General features: G+C 37.0%; 1 protein-coding gene across 1 annotated transcript in view; it reads right to left on the reverse strand.

The window, feature by feature from the left end:
* The window catches only part of AIP2 (RING/U-box superfamily protein), a 40,042-nt gene that overhangs the window by 3,455 nt on the left and 10,084 nt on the right, over window positions 1-26,503 (reverse strand). The window contains exons 2-3 of the mRNA XM_089813655.1: window positions 17,273-17,492; window positions 15,783-16,033 (exon numbers count right to left, since the gene is read on the reverse strand). Coding sequence (XP_089669781.1) covers window positions 15,783-16,033; window positions 17,273-17,492 — 471 coding nt within the window. The remainder of the gene's footprint in view (window positions 1-15,782; window positions 16,034-17,272; window positions 17,493-26,503) is intronic.

Raw genomic sequence — 26,503 nt, forward strand, 5'->3', positions numbered from 1 at the left:
AAATAATGAATACAGATGGTGGAGCCCATAACAGTCAATAGCCTTACAAATAAAATTATTTTATTAATAATTTAAAGAATACAAATGGATTACAATTCAACCATACAAGTCTTCTCCTAAAGTGATCTATCTTCACTCTAGATAGAGGTTTGGTGAGTATGTCTGTTGTTTGATCTGCAGTGCAAATGTATTCTAATTTTACAGTATTCTTGTTTGCCATATCTCTTATATAATGGTAAGGAATTTCAATATGCTTGGACCTGTCATGAAACACTAGATTCACCAAAAGTTTGATAAAACTTTGATTATCACAATGAATAATCGTAGGATTCATAGCTTACCCAAATAATCCCACAAGTAACTTCCTTACCCAAACTGCTTCTCAAGAGGCCATTGATGCTGCCATGTACTCGACTTCTATGAAGCTTTGGGCTATTGAAGACTGCTTTCTGCATATCCAAGATATCATTGCTGAACCGAAACTGAAATAGCATCCTGAAGTACTTTTTCTGTCTTTAACACTTCCATCCCAATCTAAGTCGATGAATCCATGCAAATCTAAATCAACTTTCTCATATTTGAGTCCAAAATTAAGAGTATTTTGTAAGTATCTCATAATGTGTTTAACTGCAACTAGGTGAATCTCCCGTGGCTCACCCATAAACTGGCTTAAGGCATTAACAGCATAGCAAATATTAGGTCTTGTATTTACTAAGTACATAAGGGACCCAATCATCTGTCTATAGAGAGTAGAATCTATGAAAGGTGATTTTGCTGCTGCTTCTTTAAATTTATGTAGATTAGTCTCCATTAGAGAAGACATAGACTTGCAATTCCACATTCCAAATCTCTTCAAAATATCTGATGTATACTTCCCTTGATTAAGTATGATACTATCAAAAATTTTCTGTACTTCTAGTCCTAGGAAGTAATGGAGTCCCAAGTCTTTCATCTCAAATTCTCTAATTAGATCTTTCTTGCATTGATCTATAAAATGATCATCACTTGTTATTAGTAAATCATCAACATACAGTATCAAAATTACCATATCATCTTTATCTCTTTTATAATATAAATTTGGATCGGCTTCATTTTTGAAAAATCCTAAGCCGGTGAGATACTTATCAACATACCAAACTCTTGGAGCTTGCTTAAGCCCGTAGAGAGCTTTCTTGAGCCTGCAAACAAAAACGTTAGGATCATGAGTTTCAAATCTTTCAAATTGGGCCAAATATACTTCTTCTGTAATCTTTCCATTTAGGAATGTTGTTTTTACATCCATCTGATCTACTTTCCATCCCTTCGATGCTGCAATTGTTGGGACTGCTCTTACAGAGGTATATCTGGCAACAAGAGCAAAAGTTTCTTCATAATCAATCCCTTCTTTCTGAGAGAATCTTCTAGCTACAAATCTAGCTTTATATTTCCCAATGCTACTGTCAGCAACATGCTTTATTTTAAATATCCACTTCGAAGAAACAACAAATTTTCCTTTAGGTCTTGGAACAATTTTCCAAACATCATTCTTCATAATAGATTGGTATTCTTCTACCATAGCTTCTTTCCAAGCTGTATGTTTAATAGCATCTAAAGGATTGGTTGTTTCTATTTTGGATAAATCACATGTTTGTTATATAACTAGAAAATCTTTTTAGGTCTTTTGCTTTCTCTGACTATTCCAGAAGGTGTAGCAAAGTCTTGTGCTTAATTGATTGTTTTAATGGCCCAAAGTGGTCTTTTCTTTGAATTTTGAGTTTCTCTGAGATTTAGATATTGGATTTCATCTTCAATTTCTTCTATGTTATCCCTCTGAGACTCAAACTCGTTATTTCTTTCAAAACTAGGTAAAGGAGAAGGTTCTTCAAAACGTAGGGCTCTTTTGAATGCTAAATCTTCTTCAAAAATTACAATTACATCCCTAATAAGTTCAATACTTTTCTGTCTAGGTATGAAAATCCTATATGCCTTAGATGTTTCACTATACCCTACAAAAATACCTTTACTCCCAGAGGGTTCTAACTTAGCTCTATTTTCTTTTGGAACATGAATATATACGAGGCACCCAAAAATCTTTAGATGACTTATATTGGGTTTGACCTTAGTAAATAATTCTTCAGGAGTTTTATCTCTAAGGTAAGAGTGGGGGCCTCTGTTTTGAATGTAGATAGCATTACAAGAGGCTTCTGCTCAAAGATAATATTCTAGATTTTAATCAAATATCATAGCGCTAGCAACTTTTATAATTGTTCTATTCTTTCTTTCTGCTACTCCGTTTTGTTCTGGATTATAAGGAACAATGTACTCCCTCTCAATTCCTGTTTCTTTACAAAACTTTTTAAACAAATCTGAGGTGTATTCCCCTTCGTTATCAATTCTAAGAGTTTTACCTGATAAATTTTCTGTTAATGTTTTGAATTCTTTAAATCTCTTTAGGATTTCTTCTAATTCTTTGCATTTTAAGAAGTAAATTCATGTTTTCCTAGCGAACAAAATATAGTACCAGAATCCTTCAAGAGAAGGAACAGACATAGGTCCACATAAATCTGAATGAATTAATTCCAAAACATTATTTTTTTTTTAGTGCTATCATGAAATGGACTTTTGGTGTTTTTACCCAGAGCACACCCTTTGCATATGCTTGAGTGGTCTTTATTTGGTTTAGGTAAACCAATAACCATCTTCTCCATACTTGATAAGGTTTTGAAATTTAGATGCCCTAATCTTCTGTGCCAAATTTCATTTATGTCTGCAACTTCATGAATTAAGGCTTGAATAGCTCGACTAGATTCTGAATTCAATTCATACAAATATCCTTTTCTCTGACCAATCAACTTCGCTTTCTTAATTGAGGAGTTCTTCGCCCAAGTTATTACTTTACCATCCATGAATGCAACATCATGCCCATCATCTCCAAGTGTTGTAACCGAGATTAGATTTCTTTCTATTCCTAGAACATAGAGTACTCCTTTTAGGAGAAGAGAATTTTCTAATTTTAGTTTCAAGGTGCAGTTTCCAATTCCTTCGACAAAATGTGTTGAATTATCACCAATGGTAACTTCACTATTAACTTTTTTTGAAATAGAGTTTATTGCTTCTTTGTATCCTGTTATATATCTAGAAGATCCACTATCAATTACCCATGCTTTACTCGAGATTTCATTTGATAGTGATGAATACAATACACAATTCTCGGGATCATAGTTATCTCCTTCCCTAGTAACATTTGTACAATTCACTTGTGATTTAGAATTCTCAAGAAATTAGATTTGTAGTGTCCAAACTTTTCACATCTAAAAGACTTTATCTTGGATAGATCTTTCTTGAGTTTTCCATTCTTTTGATTTCCCTTTTTCGTCTTGAAATGCTTCTTCTTGCCCTTATAGGAGTTTGTATTAAGAACGTGAAGTTCTTCATCTTCTATTTTCAGTTTCCCTCCTTTCTTTAATTTTATGGATTCTTCTTGAAGACAATCCCCCTTAAGTCTGTTGAAGTCAGTAAGTTTATCTCTGGCACTTATTCCTTGTGCAAAAGTTTCCCACGAATCTGGTAATCCATCTATAGCCATTAGTGTTAGTCCCGTGTCACTAATAATGGTTCCTATACTTGATAGTTCATCTCTTATGCCGGCAACCCTTAGGAAGTAAGAATTCGTTGATTCTCCTTTCTTTATTTGTCTATGATTTAGTTGTCTTTTCAGTGCGAGAACTCTAGTTGCATTGTTGACCTCATATGCATTTAGTAATGCATTAATCATATTAAATGTTGTCTGATGTTTTGTTAGTATAGGTACAATATCATTCTTTACTCCATCTAATATGATCCGAATGGCTTTTCTATTTCCTTTACTCCATATAGTTTTATGAGGTTCAATACTAGGTTGTTTGGATGCTCTATCAACAAATTGTTTTACATCATTCTCTTCAAGAATTATCATGATTCTAAATTTCCAGGCATCAAAGTGTTCTTTCCCATCAAACCTGTCCTTGGGTCTGATTGTGTATGCCATTAAAGATAAGAGATAGATGCTAGATATATATATAAAGTCTAATTACTGAATTTTGCAAAGCTTAGGTTCGACTACCAGAGGTCTGATACTATGTAAAGTTTCTACTAATTATGTACCTTTTAGATGAGACTTGTATTTTATCCTTGGTTGCTGAAAATGAACTTCTTGTTAATCTGAAGTATGGAGGAATTGTCAACTTTTATTCTAAACTAAAAGTTATTTATCTCTGCAATAAGTTCGACTGGGTATTAATGCTTGAGGGAGCAGACTTGTTATTCCTGTGTGTCCTCAAACTACAATAACACCCTCCTTTAATATCATGACCAAAGGGCATGTCCCTCAAAGAGACATGACCCTCCCTAAGTCGGCTCAAACCCCTCTCCTAGAAATCGGCAACTAGCAAAGATGGTTAACAATAATCAATAACTAACACAATGTGTTAAGTTAATTTTAATATTAAGTTGATCAAGAGCTGGCATTTCCAAAAAGTGCTTATAATAGCCAATCGGAGCAACAATTCGTGAGTTATGGCCTTTCAAAGTTGCGCTACTCGAAATATCTGAAATAATTGTCAAAGATGTATTTGGTTGACTCTATATGTATTGTTAGGGTCCGTTGGCCCTAGGTATTAAGTTTCAATGTCTAAAACCTTCTCGGACGGCATAAAATTGCCTATTTAAGAAAGGCCCAAACATTGTCTAAGACAGCTCTGGGTGGTAATTCACAGCTTAGTCTTGCAAATTACTGTAATGAAGGTGTGCCCATGTGGGTCAACATTTAGTACTTGTGAATTATGTAATTCCGCATTTGCGGTGCAAATAAGAAGTCCATATTTTGTTCTCGCATTTGTTGTTGTTTCTTTGTTTCAGTTACGAGTTTATGGTTTTAAGGGGAGCACCCTTCAACAAATGCCCCACTCGAAGATCCTTGGAACAAAGATTCAATATAAGCCAAGATATATTTTTTTAAACAAGTATGGATGCACACGACAATCAACATACAAGGATCACAAAGATTGCAACAGAAGACTTAACCAACAATCCTGGCAACCACCGAATCTCCAAGTGCCACTACCACAACTAACATGCTCAACCTGAAGGCTGAAAACCAAAGACAACAACAAAACATAAAATCTTTGATCTGTCGAAGCTTGGAAATACAAGCAAACTTAAAGGGTACTCAAAACACCAAAATGTGTTCCCCAAAAATCAGTGGAAGTACTCCTATTTTCCGCGCAAGGAAATGCCTTGGGACAGCCAACAAATATCTCTGTGTTGTTGGAGAGGTTCGCGTGAGAGAATGCACACATGTGCGGAAGTGCCAAGTCTCGCATGGGAGAGAGTACAATCTCGCACGGGCTTGCTCTGCACTTCGCACGAGAGAATGCCATCTGGTGCGAAAGATCACATTCTCGCGCGAAAAAACACTTCTCTGATGCAAGGAAGTATAACAAAAAACAAAGAAAACAAAGAACGAACAAGTAGGAAAAACAATTCCTCCACACCAGGAAGTACCGGATCCACAAATAGAGGCTTGGACACTCAAACACAAGAGGAGCAAGACAGAAAAGCAATTAACCATCTAAACTATAGCAATAAAAGGAAACATATAGAAAACAACATCACAATGTACAAAAATGACTAAACTCTTGCGCAGTTCCTCCCAACCATAATAGCATCACGAGACCTCGAAGGTCCTAGCCATCCCCGTGCGTAACATCCCAAACTGCCAACTAGATAGTCGGAGCTATCTTATGAGGGCATCACTACTAAAACGTAATAACATCATAAGAACAAGGAAATCTAACATGCTAATCCAGCAAAGCAATAGATACTCCAACTATGTAAATCACATCATCTAATCATATGCTAAACATCATAATATCGGAATGCGTCAAATAAACTAACATAATCTAAACATGATATCCAAGCATTCCGATGAATGCATAAATCACAAGGAAGCATACTCTGGAATCCCGAATATACTGAGTAAGACATCAAGCACTGGTCGCACTGGAATAATAGACCATCTCTGTACAGCAGTCCCCAACAATGGTATAGGTAATTACGCCTCCCAACCACGTGGAACTTGTAGGTCCACTCCCATCGTGCTGAGGGAGATAATGATCCAACCACAAACACACAAAACGAAAACGTCCATTGCTAACACTCACGCCAAACAATAAAGAGGACTACAACCAAGATCAGGCCCTGGTCAAACACTCCATGGGACACAATGTAGGGACTTGCTAGAGGGTAAGTAGCTTGACATCGCGTAGCCCAACCTAGTGTCGACAGCTCAGTCTCTCCGAAGGAGGAGCTCAGTCCTATGTCTTCAAATTTAACTGGTTGCTCACAACATTTTATTATCTTAATTTACAACATTTTATTATCTAAATTTATTATCTAGTTAATTTATTTAGTTATCACTTGATTAGAACTCTTTCACGCCAACCCTCTTGGAAATAGTCACCAAGGTTGCAGAAGAAGCCCCTCCATGCTACCCTACATACCCATACACATCACAATGAGTGGCCATAGGCATTCAAATTCCCAACCCAACCCCAATGAACATAACTCTACCGAAATACAAACGAAAGATCAGGCCTCGCAAGTTACCCGACAAATGCACGCACACGTGCTCGTGTGTGGGAGCACCACCATCACGAAGATCATAAAACAACGGTTGGATGAGAACACAAGGAAAATAACACTCAACCGAAAACAAGCTCGGGAGAACAGATGCAGCACGCATCCTAATGCAACATAAAAGTGCAACAATGGTCTGACTGACATCCTACGAATAATCCAAGTCCTCGACCACCATCATGCCAAGAAAACTCGAGAAAATCAGGTAGCACGCAAATTGGGGTAAAACCCCAAAACTCAAAATCTTCAAAATTAAAACCCATTTGGTCTTAGGGCACAAAAGCCACGAAAATTCAATAAAATTCAGGTTCGAACACCATATGCAAAAACGACTAGCATAACGGCGCGAAAACCAAAACCTCATCCTAAAAATCAGGAAAATGTTCATACCCGACCAACCGAGTAGAACCAGCAATCAGAAACAAAGGAGAACACTAGTTCTCAGCCTCCTACCATACAACTACTAGAAATGGAAACAGAAACGAAAACAAAAACACAAAAATGGTAGAGCCCTCCCTGATAGCCAAAATAGCTAAAACGGGAATCAACCAAATAAAATAAATATCTCGCGGAAGCTGCTAAAAGTTGCGGTAAACCAAGGTCTCCCCGAGCTGGATCCAACGAGACCAATCTCGTGAAGATCCCATGCTCGTAGCTCTCACAGCGAACAAAAACGCAATCCTCCAAAAGAGGATTTTGGAAAAAGCTCTCAAATTTCTAATTTGCAAAGGTGAGAAGTGAGGAATTAATTTCCTCTTTGGATATTTGTTCACTTTTTGAGTGAACAATCGATTAGGGTAAATCGCTGAGTAACCTAGTTAAACCCCAAATCAACCCAAACAAAAGCAGGCTATTCCAAGTAACTGGAATTCATCTATGGCAAAGCTGCCAAAAATTAAAATCAATACAAATAAAGCCTGAAAACCCTTAAACCAAAATCACAGCAAACCTTAATGCTTTCGCAACAAATGCGAACCTCTAAATGCACAGACATGCTCACAGGTCTAATCACATAATGCAAATGAGTCTGGATTTAATAATCACTTGACGGTTTAATTTAAACAATTAAATAAGGTGGGTTGACCATACAGGAACGACATTGGTAAATATGAACAGTTGAATCACTAACTCCATGTGCCACTGCCAGGGATATAAATCCTCCACACTAAAACACGCGATCAAGTGCAATTGCATATAATAACATAGCCGAAGATTGAATAACCTAATTTAACCATTCAATCATACTGAAATAATTCATTTACATCACTCACGTTCACATAAAGAATAACAAAGCAAGAATGAAATCAATAACCATAACACTAAATCCGATATACAACATAATCAGAGATACGTCCAAATACCAAATAACCAGATACCATCATAAAACATACTATCATCTCAAATGGCATCATCATGCAAATATGATCAACTAAACAACATAGTAATCTAACATCTATGATGTTGGAAATCAAAGTTTAACATCTAACCCCCAAGTCATCTCAAATGTAACAATAACATGAGTAACAAGTATCTCTCAAATCAAAATATAACAAGGTACAGATTGCAAACACGAGAGGCTCTACACACGGATGCAGTGCTTGGCATCCAATGGCTACATTCACTTGGTGACTTTAGAATGAATTTGCAAACCATGGAAATGAAGTTTGAAGTCGAAGAGAGGAAGTTCCTTGTTAGAGGAATGACTAATGGTAGTCCAAAGATTTTTTCCTTCAAACGAATGGAAAGGTTAATAAGATATGATCAAGTGGAGTGGGCAGCAGAGTGTGTATTTTCACCAAAAGATTTGGGACAGCAAGACAAGAGTGTCCAGCCTAAGATTAAGGTGCTATTGGATAAGTACAACAAGGTGTTTACTGACATCCGACATGGTATTCCTCCAAATAGAGGCACTGATCACATAACAGAATTGGGAGGGTGCAAAACCAGTCATAACCACACCCTATAGGCACTCAAAAAGACACAAAGATTACATAGAAAAGGCAACTAAAGATTTGCTGGAAATGGGTCACATAAGACCAAGCAAGAGCCCCTTTGCCTTTTCAGTGGTCTTAGTGAAAAAGAAAGATGGAACTATATGCATGTGCATTGATTATAGGGCCTTCAATAGGAAAACAAACAAGAACCATCACCCCATTCCACGCATTGATGAACTGATTGATGAGCTACATGGAGCTTGTTTCTATTCCAAGATAGATTTGAGATCCGAGCATCACCAAATCAAAATAAGGGAAGAGGATGTGGAGCAGATAGCATTTAGGTGTCATTATGGGCACTATGAGTTCCTAGTCATGCCCTTTGGGCTGACTAACACACCAGCCACCTTCCAATCTTGTATGAACCTGTTTTTTAGTAAGCAGCTCCATAAGTTTGTGTTTATATTTTATATGACATTTTAATATATAGCAAAACATGGGATGAGCACTTGAAACATTTAGAAGAGGTGCTTAGTATTTTCAAGAAGGAATCATTGTCTGCTAAAGAGTCTAAATGTGAGTTTGGTTTAACAGAATTGTTGCATCTTGGTCACATTATCAGCTCTAAAGGAGTTAGTGTGGACCCAGAAAAATCAAGGCAATCATAGATCGGTCTCCTACTAATTTATCACAATTGAATAGCTTCTTTGGTTCGTGTGGTTTTATAGAAGATTTGTCAAAGGTTTTTCACAGGTGGCAGCTCCATTGACTGATTTGACAAAAAAGGGGGCCTTTGCATGGTCAAATGAAGCACAAAAATGTTTTGAACAGTTTAAGGAACTTGTTAGTTCATGTCCAATGATAGTAATTCCAAATTTTACTAAACCATTTGAGCTGGAATGTGATGCATCAGGCGAAGGGATGTGTTGTTCTAAAACAAAATAAACTTCCCATTGCCTTTGAAATTAGAAAGTTAAGAGGTGCTGAAAGGACCTATTCAATCTATGACAAAGAGATGTTGGCAATAATGCACGCTCCAGCCAAGTTTAGACAATATTTAGTGGGGAGCAAATTCACTGCTAAAACAGATCACAATAGTCTCAAATACTTCCTAAATCAGCAAGACTTGACTGAAAGACAGCGAAAATGGGTGAGTAAATTGCAGGCCTATGACTTTGACATTGTCTATGTGAAGGGGTAAAGAAATGTTGTGGCTGATGTTCTATCAAAGAGACCACATTTATGTTCCATAGTAGAGATAACAGCCGATTGGAAGCAAAATATCACAGCTGAATATGGTAAAAATGTGGGCCTCAAACATTCTTGAGTATAAAGTGCAAAATGAGCTGATACTCTATTAAGGGTAGGATTTTTTTATTGCCCTGGTTCTAAGCTTAAATTGGAGATTTTGAAGTCTTTTCATAATGCCCCTATGGTTGGTCATCCAGGGTTCTTTAAAACATACAAGCAAATTAGAGAAAGGTTCAGCTGGAAGGGATTAAAACTTGAAATTCAGAGATTTGTGCAAGAGTGCCCAACATGCCAACAAAACAAGCATGAAAACACATACCTAGTTGGTTTATTACAGCCCTTGCCCATTCCTAACCAAAAGTAGGAGAGTATTTCAATGGATTTTATAACCAATCTACTAACATTTCAAGGTAAAAAGTGCATTTATGTTGTGGTTGACAGATTGACTAAATTTGCACATTTTTTTGCCATATCAGCTACATACACAGCAGTACAAGTAGCAGACCTTTTCTTCAAAGAAATTTCAGACTTCATGGGCTGCCCAAGAACATAGTAAGTGACAAGTATAGTAAATTTATGAGTTTGTTTTGGCAAGAGTTGTTCCAGTTATGTGGAACCACACTCACCCCTAGTACTAGTTATCATCCACAAACAGTTGGTCAAACTTAAATTGTTTAAGTGGGTGAAAAGTTACTTAAGTAATTTTGTTTCAACACAGCTGAAAGTGGGGATAAAATGGTTGCACATGAGTGAGTATTGTTAGAACTCAACCTATCACATGTCCATGTCACCTTACATGGCACTCTATGGCTACGAACCACCAAGTATTATAGATCTGGTTTTGACAATACCCAAAGGTGCAGATTTCCTACAGCAGAATGTGGATAATGTGAAAACATTGAACAAGCTCAAAACCAACAGAGCAATATGCTGATCAGCACCAGGTGGAAAGACAATTTGAGGGGGGTGACTTGGTGTATTTAAGATTGCAGCCCTATAAACAATCTACCTTAAAAAGAAGTGGAGCTGAGAAACTCAAGCCAAGGTATTGCAGGCCCTATCGTGCGACTAAGCAGATTGGGGAGGTAGCCAATGAGTTGGAGTTACCCACAAACAGCAAAGTGCACAAAAATTTTCATGTATCAAGGCTTAAGAAGGCACTAGGGCATCGTGTTACTCCTTCAGCAATCCTACCACCCTTGGTTGAGGAAGGGAAGTTGATTTTAATACCTGAGGTTGTGCTTGAAACAAGGGAAAGAACTCTTTGGAAACGAATCATCAGGAATACCTTGTAAAATGGAAGGACTTACCTATCGAAGATATTATGGGCCCTATCAGGTGATTAAGCAGATTGGGGAGGTAGCCTATAAGTTGGAGTTACCCAGAAACAAAAAGGTGCACAATCTTTTTCATGTATCAAGGCTTAAGAAGGCACTAGGGCACCATATTACTCCTTCAGCAATCCTACCACCCTTGGATGAGGAAGGGAAGTTGATATTAATACCTGAGGTTGGGCTTGAAACGAGGGAAAGAACTCTTAGGAAACAAATCATCAAGGAATACCTGGTAAAATGGAAGGACTTACCTGTCGAAGATGCAACCTCAGAAAATCAGCAAGTTCCAAAGCACCCAAAATTGCTATTGCTTGAGGGCAAGCAATTGGGAAAGGGAGGACTGTAATGTCCCCCCTTGTTGTGTGAAACAATCTAGAAGTTTGATTTATTAAATGCTTTTTCTTCATCTCTTTTAGCATTTAATAAAATAAGAAACAATAAATAGGCATATTAATTATTGTGCAACTGAATATGACAAAGGTATGTTTATACATATATAAAAGAGAAGAGACTAGGACCTTGGTCGGAAGGCAACCTAGAGGTTCATAGTCATGGCAACGACTGAAGCTCTATGGTTGCCCTCGGCTGATGGGAACACTTGGATCACATGGCAATTGAGGAGGATTCGAGAACTCAAGGACGTTATGAACCCCAGGGAATAAACAGAAGGACGGTGTCTTGGAGGGGGGGAAGCTGGAGACATTGAATGCAAGTTCATAGTCGTGGCAATGTGTAATGTCCCCACCATTAGAGTTACATTAGAATACATAATAATTGTAAAAGATTGACCTTATCACAATAAGTCTAGCTAAGGTTTCCATATTCTTAAGAATACTCAAGTATCATATGCGATAAATGTTCTTCACCAGCATAGCTCGAACCATATACGACATTCATCTTAGAATGCCCTCCACCAAGACAACTTGGATCATATGATGACATCCATGCAAGATGCCTTCCACCAAGTTGTACTTGGATCGTTCTCCACCAAGATTGTCTTGGATCATGTTATGACATTCATAATGAATGCCCTCCACCAAGTTTACACTTGGATCATTCTGTGACATTCACAAGGAATGCCCTCCATCAAGTTTATACTTGGATCATATTATGACATTTGTAAGGAATGCCCTCCACCAAACATAGTTTGGCTAGTATTATGACATTCGAAATGAATGCCCTCCACCAAACGCAGTTTGGAATGTATTATGACATTCGAAATGAATGCCCTCCACCAAACGCAGTTTGGATTGTATTATGACATTCGAAATGAATGCCCTCCACCAAACACAGTTTGGATCATAAATGTTTATACCTTTCTATCTAACCTTTATTTTAATATACATTTTCATTATAATAATTATTTATCACATCTATTATTTATGTAATACTAAAATATAAATAAATCTCTATAAATATGTTTCATTTACCTTACTTAATAAAAGAAATGTATATATTACCTACAATTACCTTACTGGTGTAGAATCTGATTATACACCAATGTCGAATGTGGGACCCGTTGTATTTGTTGGGGTCTACCCTTTTAACTTTATTTGCACTTCCTTTAGTGTAGATGACTTATGTCCTTATTGAATATGTTCTTTCATGTAGTATGATTTACAATGGCTAATCGATCTTCTTGGTGGGTCGTTTTTACACTTGGCTTAGGTTTCTTGTGTGCTCCAACTGTCCTCCATGTTATATAGTCTTGTGTTTCCCTCTTGATCGATATTAATTAGACTCTAATTTGTCCGTTCGTAGGCGAGTATGTGCAATGGTTGGATGTAATTAATATGCCTTTTCCTTTGATCGCATGTGATTGGTCTGTGTGTACTATGAGATCAATGTATGTTTCTTCTTTTTAGATTGTATAAGGACCGATCCTAGTCTTCTCTGATGATCTTCCTGCAGATTTGGGTGCTTACGTGGGCTCCTTTTCCCTTCTTTATTTCCATGATGTGACCTCCGTGTTGTGTCCTCCGTGTTCAAGTTAACATGTTTTATATCCCCATCTTCAATACCGATATCATTCCATATATGCCCCTTCCTTGAGTCGTGTCTCCTTAACCCTTGATGAGGTATTAATGAATATTATTCAAATTAAAATATGTAAATTTATTTCAAGGTAATGTGTATTATTATTTTTGTTCTTTATTATTATTCTTTCATTACATAAAGGTAATAAATCAATATGATACATTGATTAATTTTTATGTATTGAGATTGTGTAAATGCAAGTGGTCAATATTTAAAAATGATTAATGAGGTATAATATTAATAACGAATACATATATTTGTATTAAATTAATATTTATATTTACATTAGTCATATGTCATTATGGGGTTATGACATAACGACTGAGGCTCTACAGTTGCCCTCAGCTAATGGGAAGACTTGGATCACATGGCAGTTGAGGAGGATTCAAGAAGTCAAGGACGTTATGAACCCCAAGGAATAAACATAAGGACGGTGTATTGGAGGAGGGAAGATGGAGACATCGAATGCAGACTTGCAGAGAATACGGTGAATGTATTCAACAAAGGCTATTTTCAGAGCTGGAAGATGCTCTCAAAGTAGCTCTGACCACTAAGAAGTTGCAAAGAGATCTACTAGTTTGGTTGTTGTGAGAGTAGGACCTCTCCAAAGATAGTCTCACTATCTTTGATATTGAGAAATACTAGAGATAATTTGATAGTTGGATGGAGTACAAAAAAATTAGACATAGAATCGAACAGGAGTAGCAACGCACAAACTTATTGATGGTTGGCAGAAGGAACTAGCAGCATTGATGCACGGATTGCTTTCATCATTGGGAGTGTGGAACACTATCTCCAGATGACAACAAGGGAGTTGGAGTGGCATCGCATGTCACTAGCGAGTCTCGACTGGTGTGTATCGAGTGTGAACACTAGACATGGCTTTGGTATATGTGGCGAATGTAAGGGATGTTGGCGAGAAGCGCAAGGAGTTTCCAGACTACAATATTGAAGCATGATGGCTGGTTCATCAATGGATTTAAGCTACACTAATGGGCTTATAGGGATTGTTCATGGTCACAACTCATTTAGGCATATAGTACTAAAGCTTTCTAACTTGACATATCTCATATATCCAAACAAATTGTTAGCAGGAATAGTGTGGTGAGTGAGGGAAGTTTTGACAAACACCCAGCAACACATTAGCCACTGGCATTATCGTTTATGTTCAGAAGATGACTAGAGGACTTCGGTGTGAGCATTGGCAAATATTGATTGGCAACCAATGAATTCACGCTTGCTCAGGCCTTTAACATTGTGCACTCTTTTCTCCTAAAGGAATAAATCAGCTATATGTACCGTTTGGACCCAAAACTATATTGTCATTTTTCAATCTATTTGGTGAAATCAGACTGGTTTTATGCTAAAAGCTAGGCACTAAGTAAATTGTTGATAAGAGCTAGTAAAAATCGTAAACTGAAACAAAACAAAAAAGTGGCGGGCTATTATACTTAGTTACCAATTCTCTCCTAGCAGGCCTTGAGCCAAATATGGGTGCTTGTGGAGGCAGATGTGGGTGCTAGTACGCTCTGGATGCACCACGAGGAATCCAAAGCTGTGATGTTCCTTCCTAGGCGCATGTAAAGCGCACTGGATGCATCCCTGAGCAATTTGGGCCCAGTTTGCTAGAAAATGTCAAAACTCTCATTTCTTTGAACTTTAAAACACAATAAAACATATGCAAATTACCTTTTTTAATTGTTATTTAAAACGGCCCTAGTAGAGAGGCCATTCAATGTCTTTTTCATCTCATTTTGTTGAAACATTGAATCTATTTTTTAATTGTAATGATTTTCTGATTTGCATTGAAATTGTGAATATGGACATATATGATATGGCTCGTTAGTTATTTCAATTTGAATATTTGTGAACTGTCAATTGGCATTTAATAATCTTAATCAATGATGAAGTATCATACTATCAAATGAATTAATTTTGTATATCTCTTGCCTTTCTTTGCATCTATATAATATATATCCAAGACCTCCAAAAAACATTTCATGCATCCGCACACCCACATTTGCATCCACACCTGATTCAGCAACTTAGATAAAAAGTAACAAAAATGCAAACACCCAATCTAAAGAAAAGCTCAAAATTATAATAGTGAGAGCTAGAAATGAGGAAAGGCATGCATATGAGCTTTTCGATGTGAACATGATGCTTATCTGACGTAACTCTCAAGTTGTTTATGATGTTTAGAACTTTAGCATTAAGAAAAATTGTATATCTCCTAAATGCAGAATTAAGAATTATAAAGAAAGAACAAATTATTCATTGACATGATAGTTTAAGGTGAAATGTATCACAAGACTTACTGAAGACAAAAAGGCTGACATGGAAAAGACGGCAAAAAGGGACATGAACGGAAATGCTCATCAATTGATTTACATGATGAAATACAAAAATGTACGTAATCCTCTGAATGTTTTCATACTTCCCAGAAAAACTATCAACAAAGAGTTTGGGCAGGAAGTGGCATGCTAAAATTTTTGAACTACGGCTATTATTTATCAATAAGAATTTCAATGCAGGTACACCATGTCAGTGAGAAGAATTACTAAATAACTACCTGTAAAGCAGCTTCAATGGCTCTTTCCAGATTATTTTCCATATCTGCTGCTCGCAAAAAAATGAAATCAGTTAAACTCTCTTCAACGCTCTGAGGTGCATTAGCATCTTGGGTACTTGCTTCGGATGACTCGGCTGTTGTACTCCTTGCTTGATTTTCCATGGCAAGGGCTGTTAATTGAGCAGCAAGCCATCTAGGTGGTGGTGGCGCTGTCCCAACAGTCAACTGCCCCTCAAAAAGGAACCTTGAATCTGCCAATACCAAAGTGAACACCATTAATTATTTATGGAACTCTCTCAACGGAGTTGTCTTCCACATGTTAACTGAAACATCATTTGTTTGTGCAATTAAGATTCTTCCATAACACTAATTATGTGTCTTCTTTTTAGTTTTATTGCTCTGGCACTCCACGCATGCACTGTACAGAGTTTCTGTTCTGTTTTAATGTACAGAATAGCCATTCTTGTCTGGTTAGCACAGCCATTCTTGTCTGGTTAGCAAGTCTGCAGCTGTGTGCTTGTTGTCAAAATACAATAAAATTGAAATATTTATATAATTTGAAACTTCTACAGTTCTACTAATGCATTTATCTACTTTCAGAAAATAATTAGGATATTTGTAAGGGTAATATACGGGCATATACATAACAATTACCTTTAAAGAAGACATTTTGGTTGCGAACTCCATTTAATGTTGACAATCTGATCTTGACCTCTCACTGCCCAATGAGGGATTTAGACTTGTTTGTTTTGGGATTTCTACTAAAAAGTATGCCTCTTTTGAAGAGGAAATTTCATCCACTTGTCTACAAAGGCTTGTGTCCAGTTTTTCTAGCCCTAAGGATCTTATGTAACTGATTAAAAAGACATCTCATGACCTAGTAATAACAAAATATTTCAACACAAAAAATTGGTTCAGTAAGCCATGATACAACAGTGTGACATTCCTCACAATGAACTAATCATGTATATTATATAAGAATCATTGAGCACAAGATCAGGTGAATTTTGACAGAAATAGAATCTCCTCAGACCTGATTTCTAAGCTGCGAACAGTACTCTTAACTTGATAGTGATTTCTCATGAGTTAAGAAGTCAGGTGCAAGTGTTGAGCAATTCCCTAGAAGAAAAAAGAAATTCTTGACTATTTTCCAGGAATGACTATTCCAATTAGGGGCTAGCCATTTCTGCTCACGCCCTAGATAAAATCATTTGTTGCTGTATTTCTAGTGTTTGGCTTGTTGCCTATTTTTTCAATTCTTGGAACTCATCTGTTGCTCCCCTTGCTTGATTACTAAACGTAATACCATCAAACTACTTTGGCAGTTAGTGAACACCAACATAATATTGCATTCATTCTCTCTTCTGTGAATCATAACTGGCCAATATATTGTTCATATCCACACATTGTTGACATCCATAAATCAAACACTAAAATCTGAATTCTGAAGTGAAAGCCAACAGCAGAAAATTAAAAAGTTATTAATGCACCTGCATTCTGTAGTGGATATGTTGGCGCTTCTTCTGTTTCATTAGTTTGCTGCAAATGTTCTTGTGCCCTACTAATACATGTTTTGATGTGATCCTTTTCAGCAGGTTTATTAACCAGTTTATCAGCTTCTTCAAAGACCTTCATTCCAGTAATCCAGAAGCCAGGAGCAACATATCTTGTCTGCAGAAGAGTCGCCACCCGGCAAACTGCAGCATACATCTGCCAAAAAATGAAAGACAATTCCAATAAAATTATGTAGATATGCAAGTACTTATTAGAGAGGATAAATTAAGGAAATTAACCATTTCATTGGTAGGTACTTATTGAGTGAGTTTAGGAAAATTCTCACCCTTTTCTTAGACCACATCAACAAGACAAATTCAGCTCAATTAATCTGGATAGTCTTTTTGGTCATCTAATAACAGAAATGCTCAATAGAAATATAACATATTGATGTCAAAACTACCATTTCAATGAAAATCGTTGTAAAGAGAATATGTACAGGCAGAAATGCAAAGACAATAAAGCATAAGGTCAATTTTACAATTTCAAATATGTATATACAGACAGCTTGAAACCATTTAAAGTTTGAGTCTGCATGTCAACAATCTAATGATTTATAAAGTTATTCGAAAGTCAACTGAAACACAAGCAAGGTTCGCATTACCCAGTTGTACTTTCACGGCAACCTTCTTTCCAAATAAGTTCAGTGGAATGATTTTTATCTTAGTTACCGGATTCACACAAGGTCCGGTTTTGACCCTGTGGGTCCATCCAGATCCGCATATCTGGATGGACCCGCAGTTCAAATCCAGACCCTATGCAAATCCATCACAAATCAGTCACAAATCCATGCAGACCCGGGGGATTCTGACGCAAATCCAGCACGACTCCATGCAGACCCCCAGGGATCTGCGGGCCAAACTTGGAATAAGTACACACAAACCCATATATATATAATACTTTCTTTTTTTTTAATATAATGCATATATATTCTTATATAATATGTATACTATATAGTATATACACACAAATCCAATAAGACAAATTAAAATAACGTAATTGAGATAGTTTTCACTAAATTCCAATGACAGAAATAATTAAAATTACAATCAAAACAAGTGTCTTTTTGTCATGTCCCCTCTTTCTTAAGCAGGACCAATTCAAAGATTAAGCCCTATAGTTCATATGGTCCCCTGTGAGATACTGAGTGTTTGTAAGGGGCCCATTTTATGGCGCACTTGTGATGCCACCTCATTGGTCTATACTGGATTACAAATTCAGATTGTGGCACCATGTCTTTCTTGGCCGACTTGGTTGTTTGTGAAATGTGTTAACACCATATATATTCAACATTCATGGAGCTTTTTTATCATCAATCAACTTCTTTATTTATTTGTCTCAATAATTCTGCATTGGAATTCATTGTGAGATTGCAGTTTTGAAGGTAAGATAGACTCCCTAGTCTACTATTGATCCCAATTTGATAAAGTCTCTTCAAGACTGAATTGGATTGACAGATTGATATAATTACCAGTAATCCTCATTCATCACAATCTGAAGATCACTGATCATTTTCAATATTCTTGCATCTACAATTCACATCATATTGTTGCAGTTTCACAGAGACACAATCAGCCACCACAGAAGCAATATAGTAATTTCTTTGCACCAAAAAAGATAACAATTCAATATTATCAGTGATCTATCAGCAACATTGAAGCAGTGGCAGTGATCTATAACCTCTGCAATATATTTAAGCATCACTTATGTCAGAGATACATCAGCAAAGGCATTGGGGATCACTATATGTAGTGCCTCTCGTGTTTGCAGTATGTACCTTGTTTATTTTGATGTGAGAGATACTTGATACTCTTATTATTATGTGCTTTCGGATGACCTGAGGGTCGGATGTTATAATTAGATTTCAGTATCATGGATGTTATACTGCTATGCTGTTCATTTTATCACATTTGCATGTTGATGCCATTTTGAGATGACAGTAGGTCTATGATGATATCTGGTTATCTGGTATTTGGACATATCTCTGATTCTGTTATGTGATAGATTTTATGCTATGGATACTTACTTCATTCTTGTTTCATTATGCTTTATGTGAACGTGAGTAGTGTAAATGGATTATATCAATATAATTGAATAAATGGTTAAATTAGTTATTTAATGCATTTATTGCTTCGGCTATGTTATTATATGTAATTGCACTTTATCATGTGTTTTAGTGTGCAAGAATTATATCCCTGGCATGGCAGGTGGAGTTAGTGATTCAGCTATTCATATTTACCAATGTTGTCCCTGTATGGTCGACGTATCCTTAATTAATTGATAAATTAAACCTTCCGGGGATTTGTTAAATCCGGACTCATTTGCATTATGTGATTAGACTAGTGAGCGTGTCTGTGCATCTAGAGTTGCACATTGTCGCGAAGTTGTTAAAGCCTTCTATGACTTTGGTTTCAAGGTTTTCGGGCTTTATTTAATTGATTTTTATTTTCTAGCAGCTTTGCCTTGGGTGAATTCCTATTACGAAGGATAATTTGTTTTCGTTTGGGTCGATTCGCAGTCTAGCGAGTCTAACTGACTATTTGCTCTAATCGAATATTCACTCAAAAAGTGAATAAGTATTGAAAAAGGTAATTGTTTTCTCACTTCTCACTTTTGCAAAACACAAAATTGAGAGCTTTTTTGAGAATCCTCTTCTGGAGGATCACATTTTTGTTCGTTGTGAGAGTTGTGGGCTTGGGATCTTTGCGAGGTCAATCTCGTTGGATCCAACTCAGGTAGACCTTGCTTTGTCGTGATTTCTGACAGTTTCAGCGTGTGATTTATTTTATTGTGTTGTTTTCGATTTCAGCCCTTTTTGCTATCAGGTAGAGCTCTCCCGTTTTCTTGTTTCAGCTTAGATTCTAGATCTATTTTTGGTAGTTGTTTGTCTGGAGGCTAAGAACTAGTGTTCCCCTCCATTTCTGTTTGTTGGTTCTTCCCGATTGCTCGAGTATGAACTTTTTCCCAGTTTTTGGGATGAGGGCTTGGGGTTTCGCATCGTTATGTTGGTCGTTTTTGCATACGGTGTCCGAACCCAAATTTTATTAGATTTTCGACGTTTTTGTGCCAAAAGACCAAATTGGTTTTAATTTCAAAGTTTTCCAGTTTTGGGGGTTTTTTATCTCGTTTTGTGTGCTGCCCTATTTTCTCAGGTTTTCTTGGCATGATGTTGGTTGTGACCTGGATCATCCATTTGAATGTCAGTCGGACCATTGTTGCACATTTATATTGCATTGGGATGCGTGTCACATCCATCCTCCCGAGTCTATTTTGGTTGAGTGTTTTTGCTTGTGATCTCATCCAGTCCTTGTGTTATGATCTTCGTGATGGGGGTGCACCACACACAAGTACATGCGCATACATTTGTCAGGTGACTTGCGAGGCCCAATCTTCTGTGGTACTTCCGAAAGTTATGATCATTGGGGTTGGATTGGGAATATGCATGCCTACGGGCACTAGTCAAGCACTCGTCGTTGGATGAGCATGGGTAGGGTAGAGTAGCATATGGATGGGGCTTCTCTCTCGCAGCCTGGTGATCATTGTGCCCAAAGGGTTGGCAGAGGAAGTTTTAAGTGATAACTAAATAAAAATACTGGGTGGTAATAAATTTAAGATAATTAAAACTGGACTATGCGCCTTCCGTTGGGGAGAGCAGCTGCCAATACTAGCTTGGGCTTGTCGATGCCAAGCAACTCTCCGTGATGTCAACCCCTATATAGTAGCCTATTGAGTATCTGACCAGGACCTATAGTTTATGCATCGTCTTTGTTCTTGGTTTCAGTCATCATACTGCCTGGCATGAGTGTTAGCCATGGACGTTTGCTTTGTGTGTGTTTCGGGTTGGACCATTTTCTCCATCAGCACGGCAGGAGTGGACCTACAGGTTTCACATGGTTAGGAGGTGTAGCTACCTATACCACTACTGGGGACCGATGTACAAAGACGGTCTTTTGTCCTAATGCAACTGTTGCGGGATGTTTTCACTTGGTACTTCAAGTTCCAGAGTATGCTTCCTTGTGGTTTATGTTTTCATTGGAATGCTTGTATATCATGTTTAGATGATGTTAGTATTGACGCATTTCCTTATTATGATGTTTAGCATAGGATGTTATGAGGTTATCTTCTTTGTTAGAGTATCTAATGCTTATGGTTTAGCATGTTAGATTTCTTGTTCTTATGATGTTATTACGCTTTAGTAGTGACGTCCTTATAAGACAACTCCAACTATCTAGTTGGCTGTTTGGGATGTTACACACGGAGGATGGCCAGGACCTTCCAGGTCTCATGATGCTATTACGATTGGGAGGAATCGCGCACTTAGTTCATTGTTTCAGTTCATTGCAATGTTGTTTCTATTCATTGTGATGTTGCTTTCAGTTATTTCCCTTCACTACTTTGTTTGAAGTTTAGATTCAGAATTCGTCTTTCAGTTATGTGATTCAAGTGTTTATGCCTCGATTTCTGGATCTAGTACTCCCCAATGTGGAGGAAATTCATTCCTTAGCTTTTTATCTTTTTGTTTCTTGACTTGTTGTTTTGGAATCTCGCACGAAATTGTGCTTTCTCGTGTGAGAATGCAAGATCTCGCGTGGTGTGTTGGGTTTTCTCGCGTGGCTCTTGGCACTTTCTCATGCAAAAACCAGCACCAATTTTGGGGTGCCTTGGCTGCTAGGCCAAGCACTTTCTCACGCCGTTTGGTGCACTTCCTCGCGCGAAGGGTAGTTTCTTGTGTGGCTTGTTGCACATCCTCACGCGAGAATCTGTCAATTTGTTGTCCTCGCACGAAAAACAAGAGGTCTCTCCTCTAGTTTTCAGGGATCGATTTTTGGTGTTGCTAGTACCCTTTGGGTTTGCTAGTATTTCCTTGTCTCTGCAGTTCAAAGATTTTAGGTACTACTGTCATAGTGGATTTTCGTCCTTCTATTGGTCGTGTCAGTTCAAGTAGTGACGTTTGGAGATTCGTTGGTTGTCGGGATGGTGGTTCAATCTTCCATTGCGATCTTTGTGATCCCTGTATGACGTTGTTGTGTGCACTCATACTTGTTTAAAAAAATATATATCTTAGCTTGTATTTCATCCTTGTTCCAAGGATCTCTGGATGGGGCATTACACCATATCAGAGATACATCATCGAAAGCATTGGAGATTCAGATAACCATATGTCAGAGATACATCAGCAAAGGCATTGGAGATCATCATACAACAGAGAGACAATAGCAGCAGCAGTGATAACACATGGTGGTGTACTGCAGTAATATCATCAAAAATTAGAGATGTAACAGCAACAATATATATCAAGGGCATCACTACAATAGAAACATATCCATTGCAATTCACGCAATATTGTTCTTGTGTGGAGCATTACCAACATCTCTATCAGTGCCATTCATCCTGACATCAGTGGGATGGACATACCAACACCAGCATATCCGACACTCAGACATCTGCATCTCAAGCATACAGACATCTACGTATTGAACAACCTACCATCAACACACTAAAGGCATTGCTAGGAGATAAACTATCAACCTTTCACCCTAAGTCAAAAGGTTTGAGTTCAAGTTCAACTTCGACAACCATGAAATTTGGATGAAGTTCAGCAAGGTCCAAAAATATAAAAAAGAATCCACATAAAATTTGCCTTATAATTTTCAGATATATATATATATATATATATATATATATATATATATATATATATATATATATATATATATATAAAGTAATGCAATAATAAATAAATAAATAATAATTTATAAACATACAAAATATTAACATTCAGCTAATGAAAAAACATAAATAAAATATACATTAAAATATTTTACTGTTGATAAATAAATTAAATATGTGTACATTATAATAAGTTTTACAATACAGGATCAGATAAAGATTGCAGATATACTAAACAATGGGAAGGGGAAGTGTCTTCCCAAGGAGCAATGAAGATAACAACTTGGAATGCCAGGGGTCTCAACGCCCCTAGCAAAAAACACTTGTTAAAGCGTAACATCACCCTATTTGACTCAGATATCATATTACTACAAAAAACAAAACTTAACAAAGAAGAAGGATTGAAAATGAATCAAAAATTGGGGAAATGGACATCAGTTTTTCAGCAGTCCCAAGGAGCTTCAGGAGGATTAGGGATAATTTGGAATCCCCAATTTACCAACATGGAATTAATCACCCTTCAAGTAAAGTGGATGGGAATGAGAGCCACTAGTACAAAAACAAACCTACAATTAATACTTATCAATGTTTATGGACCGACTTCCACAGAAGATAAATTGTCAGTTTGGAATGAGATTAGCCATTTCCTTAAATCAATAACACAGGAAACAGCCATTATTGGTGGAGACTTCAATGTGGTTGCAAATCTGGATGAAATTAACCACACCAATAAAGCCGTGGAAGGATTTAAAAACTAGATTCACAAGGACTCCCTTTTGGACATTAAAACCATGAATGGAGTTTATACTTGGAATAACCGTAGAAAAGGAGAATGTTACATTGCGGAAAGATTAGACAGATTCCTTCTAAAAGGTGAGCTAAACATGGACAATTTGATTATAGCAGAAATTTTACCTATGGCAGGATCCGACCACTTTCCAGTGAAATTGGAAATCAAAGAACAGAATAAACCCAGCAGAAATCCTTTCAAGTGCGAGAAGATGTGGTTTATGGACAGAAGCTTCATGGACCAGATTAGAGATTGGTGGAAAGAGGATCAGTTTGAAGGATCAAGAATGTTTTGCCTGGTCTCCAAACTAAAAAACTTAAAGCAAAAGATAAAAAGTTGGAACAAACTACATTTTAAAAATATATTCCAAGAAAAATTAGACATTGAAGAAAAAATGAGTAGCTTAAATAAGGAAATTTTTGCGAAAGGAATTAATAACGAATCATATCAATTAGAAAAAGAATACACCCTCAAACATGACAAAATTCTAGCAAAAGAGGAAATATTCTGGAGGCAGAAATCCAGAGAAAAATGGCTCCTGGAAGGAGACCATAATACAAAATTTTTCCACAACAGCACCATTAATAATAGAAATTATATCAATATAGCTAAAATTAGAAACCTAGAAGGGGAGCAAACCGAAAACCCAATAGAAATTGCAGGAATCCTTTCCGAACATTTCTACAAGACACTTAACAATTTTGACTCATCTAACAAATGTGCTCAAGAGGAAATGATTAAGCATATCCCCAAGCTAATCTCAGAAGAGGACAACAAATTTCTAAATGAATCTTTCTCCATAAATGAGGTGAAAAGTGCACTTTTTAGTATGAATCCAGATAAATCACCTGGACCCGCTGGCTTCCAAGCCTTCTTCTTTCAAAAATGTTGGGACATTATAGGAGAGGATTTGTGGAAAGCCCTAGAAGCAACCCGTAAAGGTGGATCCATCTTAACTGAAATCAATCACACCTTCTTAACCCTTATTCCTAAAAAGCAAGAAAGTATAGCCCCGGGAGATTTCAGACCTATTGCATTATGCAACACTATCTATAAAGTATTCTCAAAAATTCTAGCTAATCGTATCAAAAGTTTTTTGGCAAAACTTATCTCAGAAGAACAACTGGTTTTGTCCCAAGCAGATCTATTCTAGATGGGATATCTATTATTCAAGAAACTATCCATTCAGCAGTAAAAAATAAAGAAGCTTGTATACTACTCAAACTTGATATTCAAAAAGCATACGACAAGGTAGATTGGAGATTTCTATGTAAAACTTTAGAGGCATTTGGCTTCTCCAAAAGATGGATTAACATTATATATCAATGCATTTCTACCCCCAAAATTTCTATTCTTCTTAATGGTACCCCGGAAGGTTTCTCTAACATATCAAGGGGCATCAGACAAGGAGACCCCCTATCACCTTTCTTATTTATTATCATGGCGGAAGCCTTTGGAAGGGCTATCAAAGCAGCGCAACAAGAAATGAAGATCACCGGGGTTAAAGTCACTGAGGGAGTGGAAAACACTACCCATCAGCAATTGGCAGATGACACAATTCTAGCTGGAATAAGTTCTATGGAAGAGGCAAATCATATACAGTACATACTAAATACCTATTCAAATGCATCTGGACAGATGATTAATGCCCAAAAATCTGAAATTTTCTTCCTGAATACTGATACTGAAGTTGAAAGCCAAATTTGTCAAAAACTAGGATTCAATAAAGGTAAATTCCCATTCAGATATTTGGGGATATACCTCGATAAGAACAAACAAACCAATTCGGGTTGGGAACACATCCTCAGGAAAATTGACAATCACACTGACTCTTGGAAGGATAAATGGTTAACTAAGGCAGGCAGAGCAACTAAAATTAAAGCAGTATTGGCAACTATCCCCTCATACCAAATGTCATGTTCTTATCTTCCAAAACATATCAACTCTAAATTGGAAAGCAAATTGAGGGATTTTTTTTGGAAAGGATTGGAGGACAAGAAAAAAGCGGCATTAATTAGCTGGAATAAGATTTGTAAACCCAAAAACTATGGAGAATTAGGCATCAAGAACCTCGAATGGCAAAATAAAACTGTAGGAGTGAAACAAGTCTAGAGACTCTATCAAGAAAGAGACAGAAAATGGGCAAAAATCATATATAATAAATATCTGAATCCTTTAGATAAAACCTCACTATTTAGAATCACTTCCCCCTCGAAAGGATCTGCTGGTTGGAACTTTCTACTGACTAACCGCAATTTGATCTCTAAATACCTAACATGGGACTTAGGAAATGGAGAGGAAGCACTGTTTTGGGAAGATTCTTGGAATGGCAACCCGTCATTGACAAGTTCAAATTTCTCTCCTGAAACTATAAATCTAATAAAATCCACATGGGGCACCAAGGTTAAAGATTATTTAGAGGAATATGAATCAGAGCAAGGAAAGGAATGGAGATGGAAATCTATCGTTGAGTATAACATTGACACAGAAGAAAGAAGCAAACTAGAATTGTTATTAAAATCTCGGACTATTGCATATAAAGAAAGAGAGGACAAACTTATCTGGGCTGCAGCAAAGGATGGAACCTACAAAGTCAGAGAAGGATACAAAATGATAACAAATTCTCAACAATGGGATATCAGCACCCTTCCTCTGAATCTATGTTGGGATCCAGCAAATCTTCCGAAAGCAGGAATGTTTCTCTGAG

This window comes from Cupressus sempervirens, chromosome 2, assembly GCF_028749045.1.
Source record: "Cupressus sempervirens isolate cs-2001-9-10 chromosome 2, ASM2874904v1, whole genome shotgun sequence".
In the NCBI taxonomy this organism is placed as follows: domain Eukaryota; kingdom Viridiplantae; phylum Streptophyta; class Pinopsida; order Cupressales; family Cupressaceae; genus Cupressus; species Cupressus sempervirens.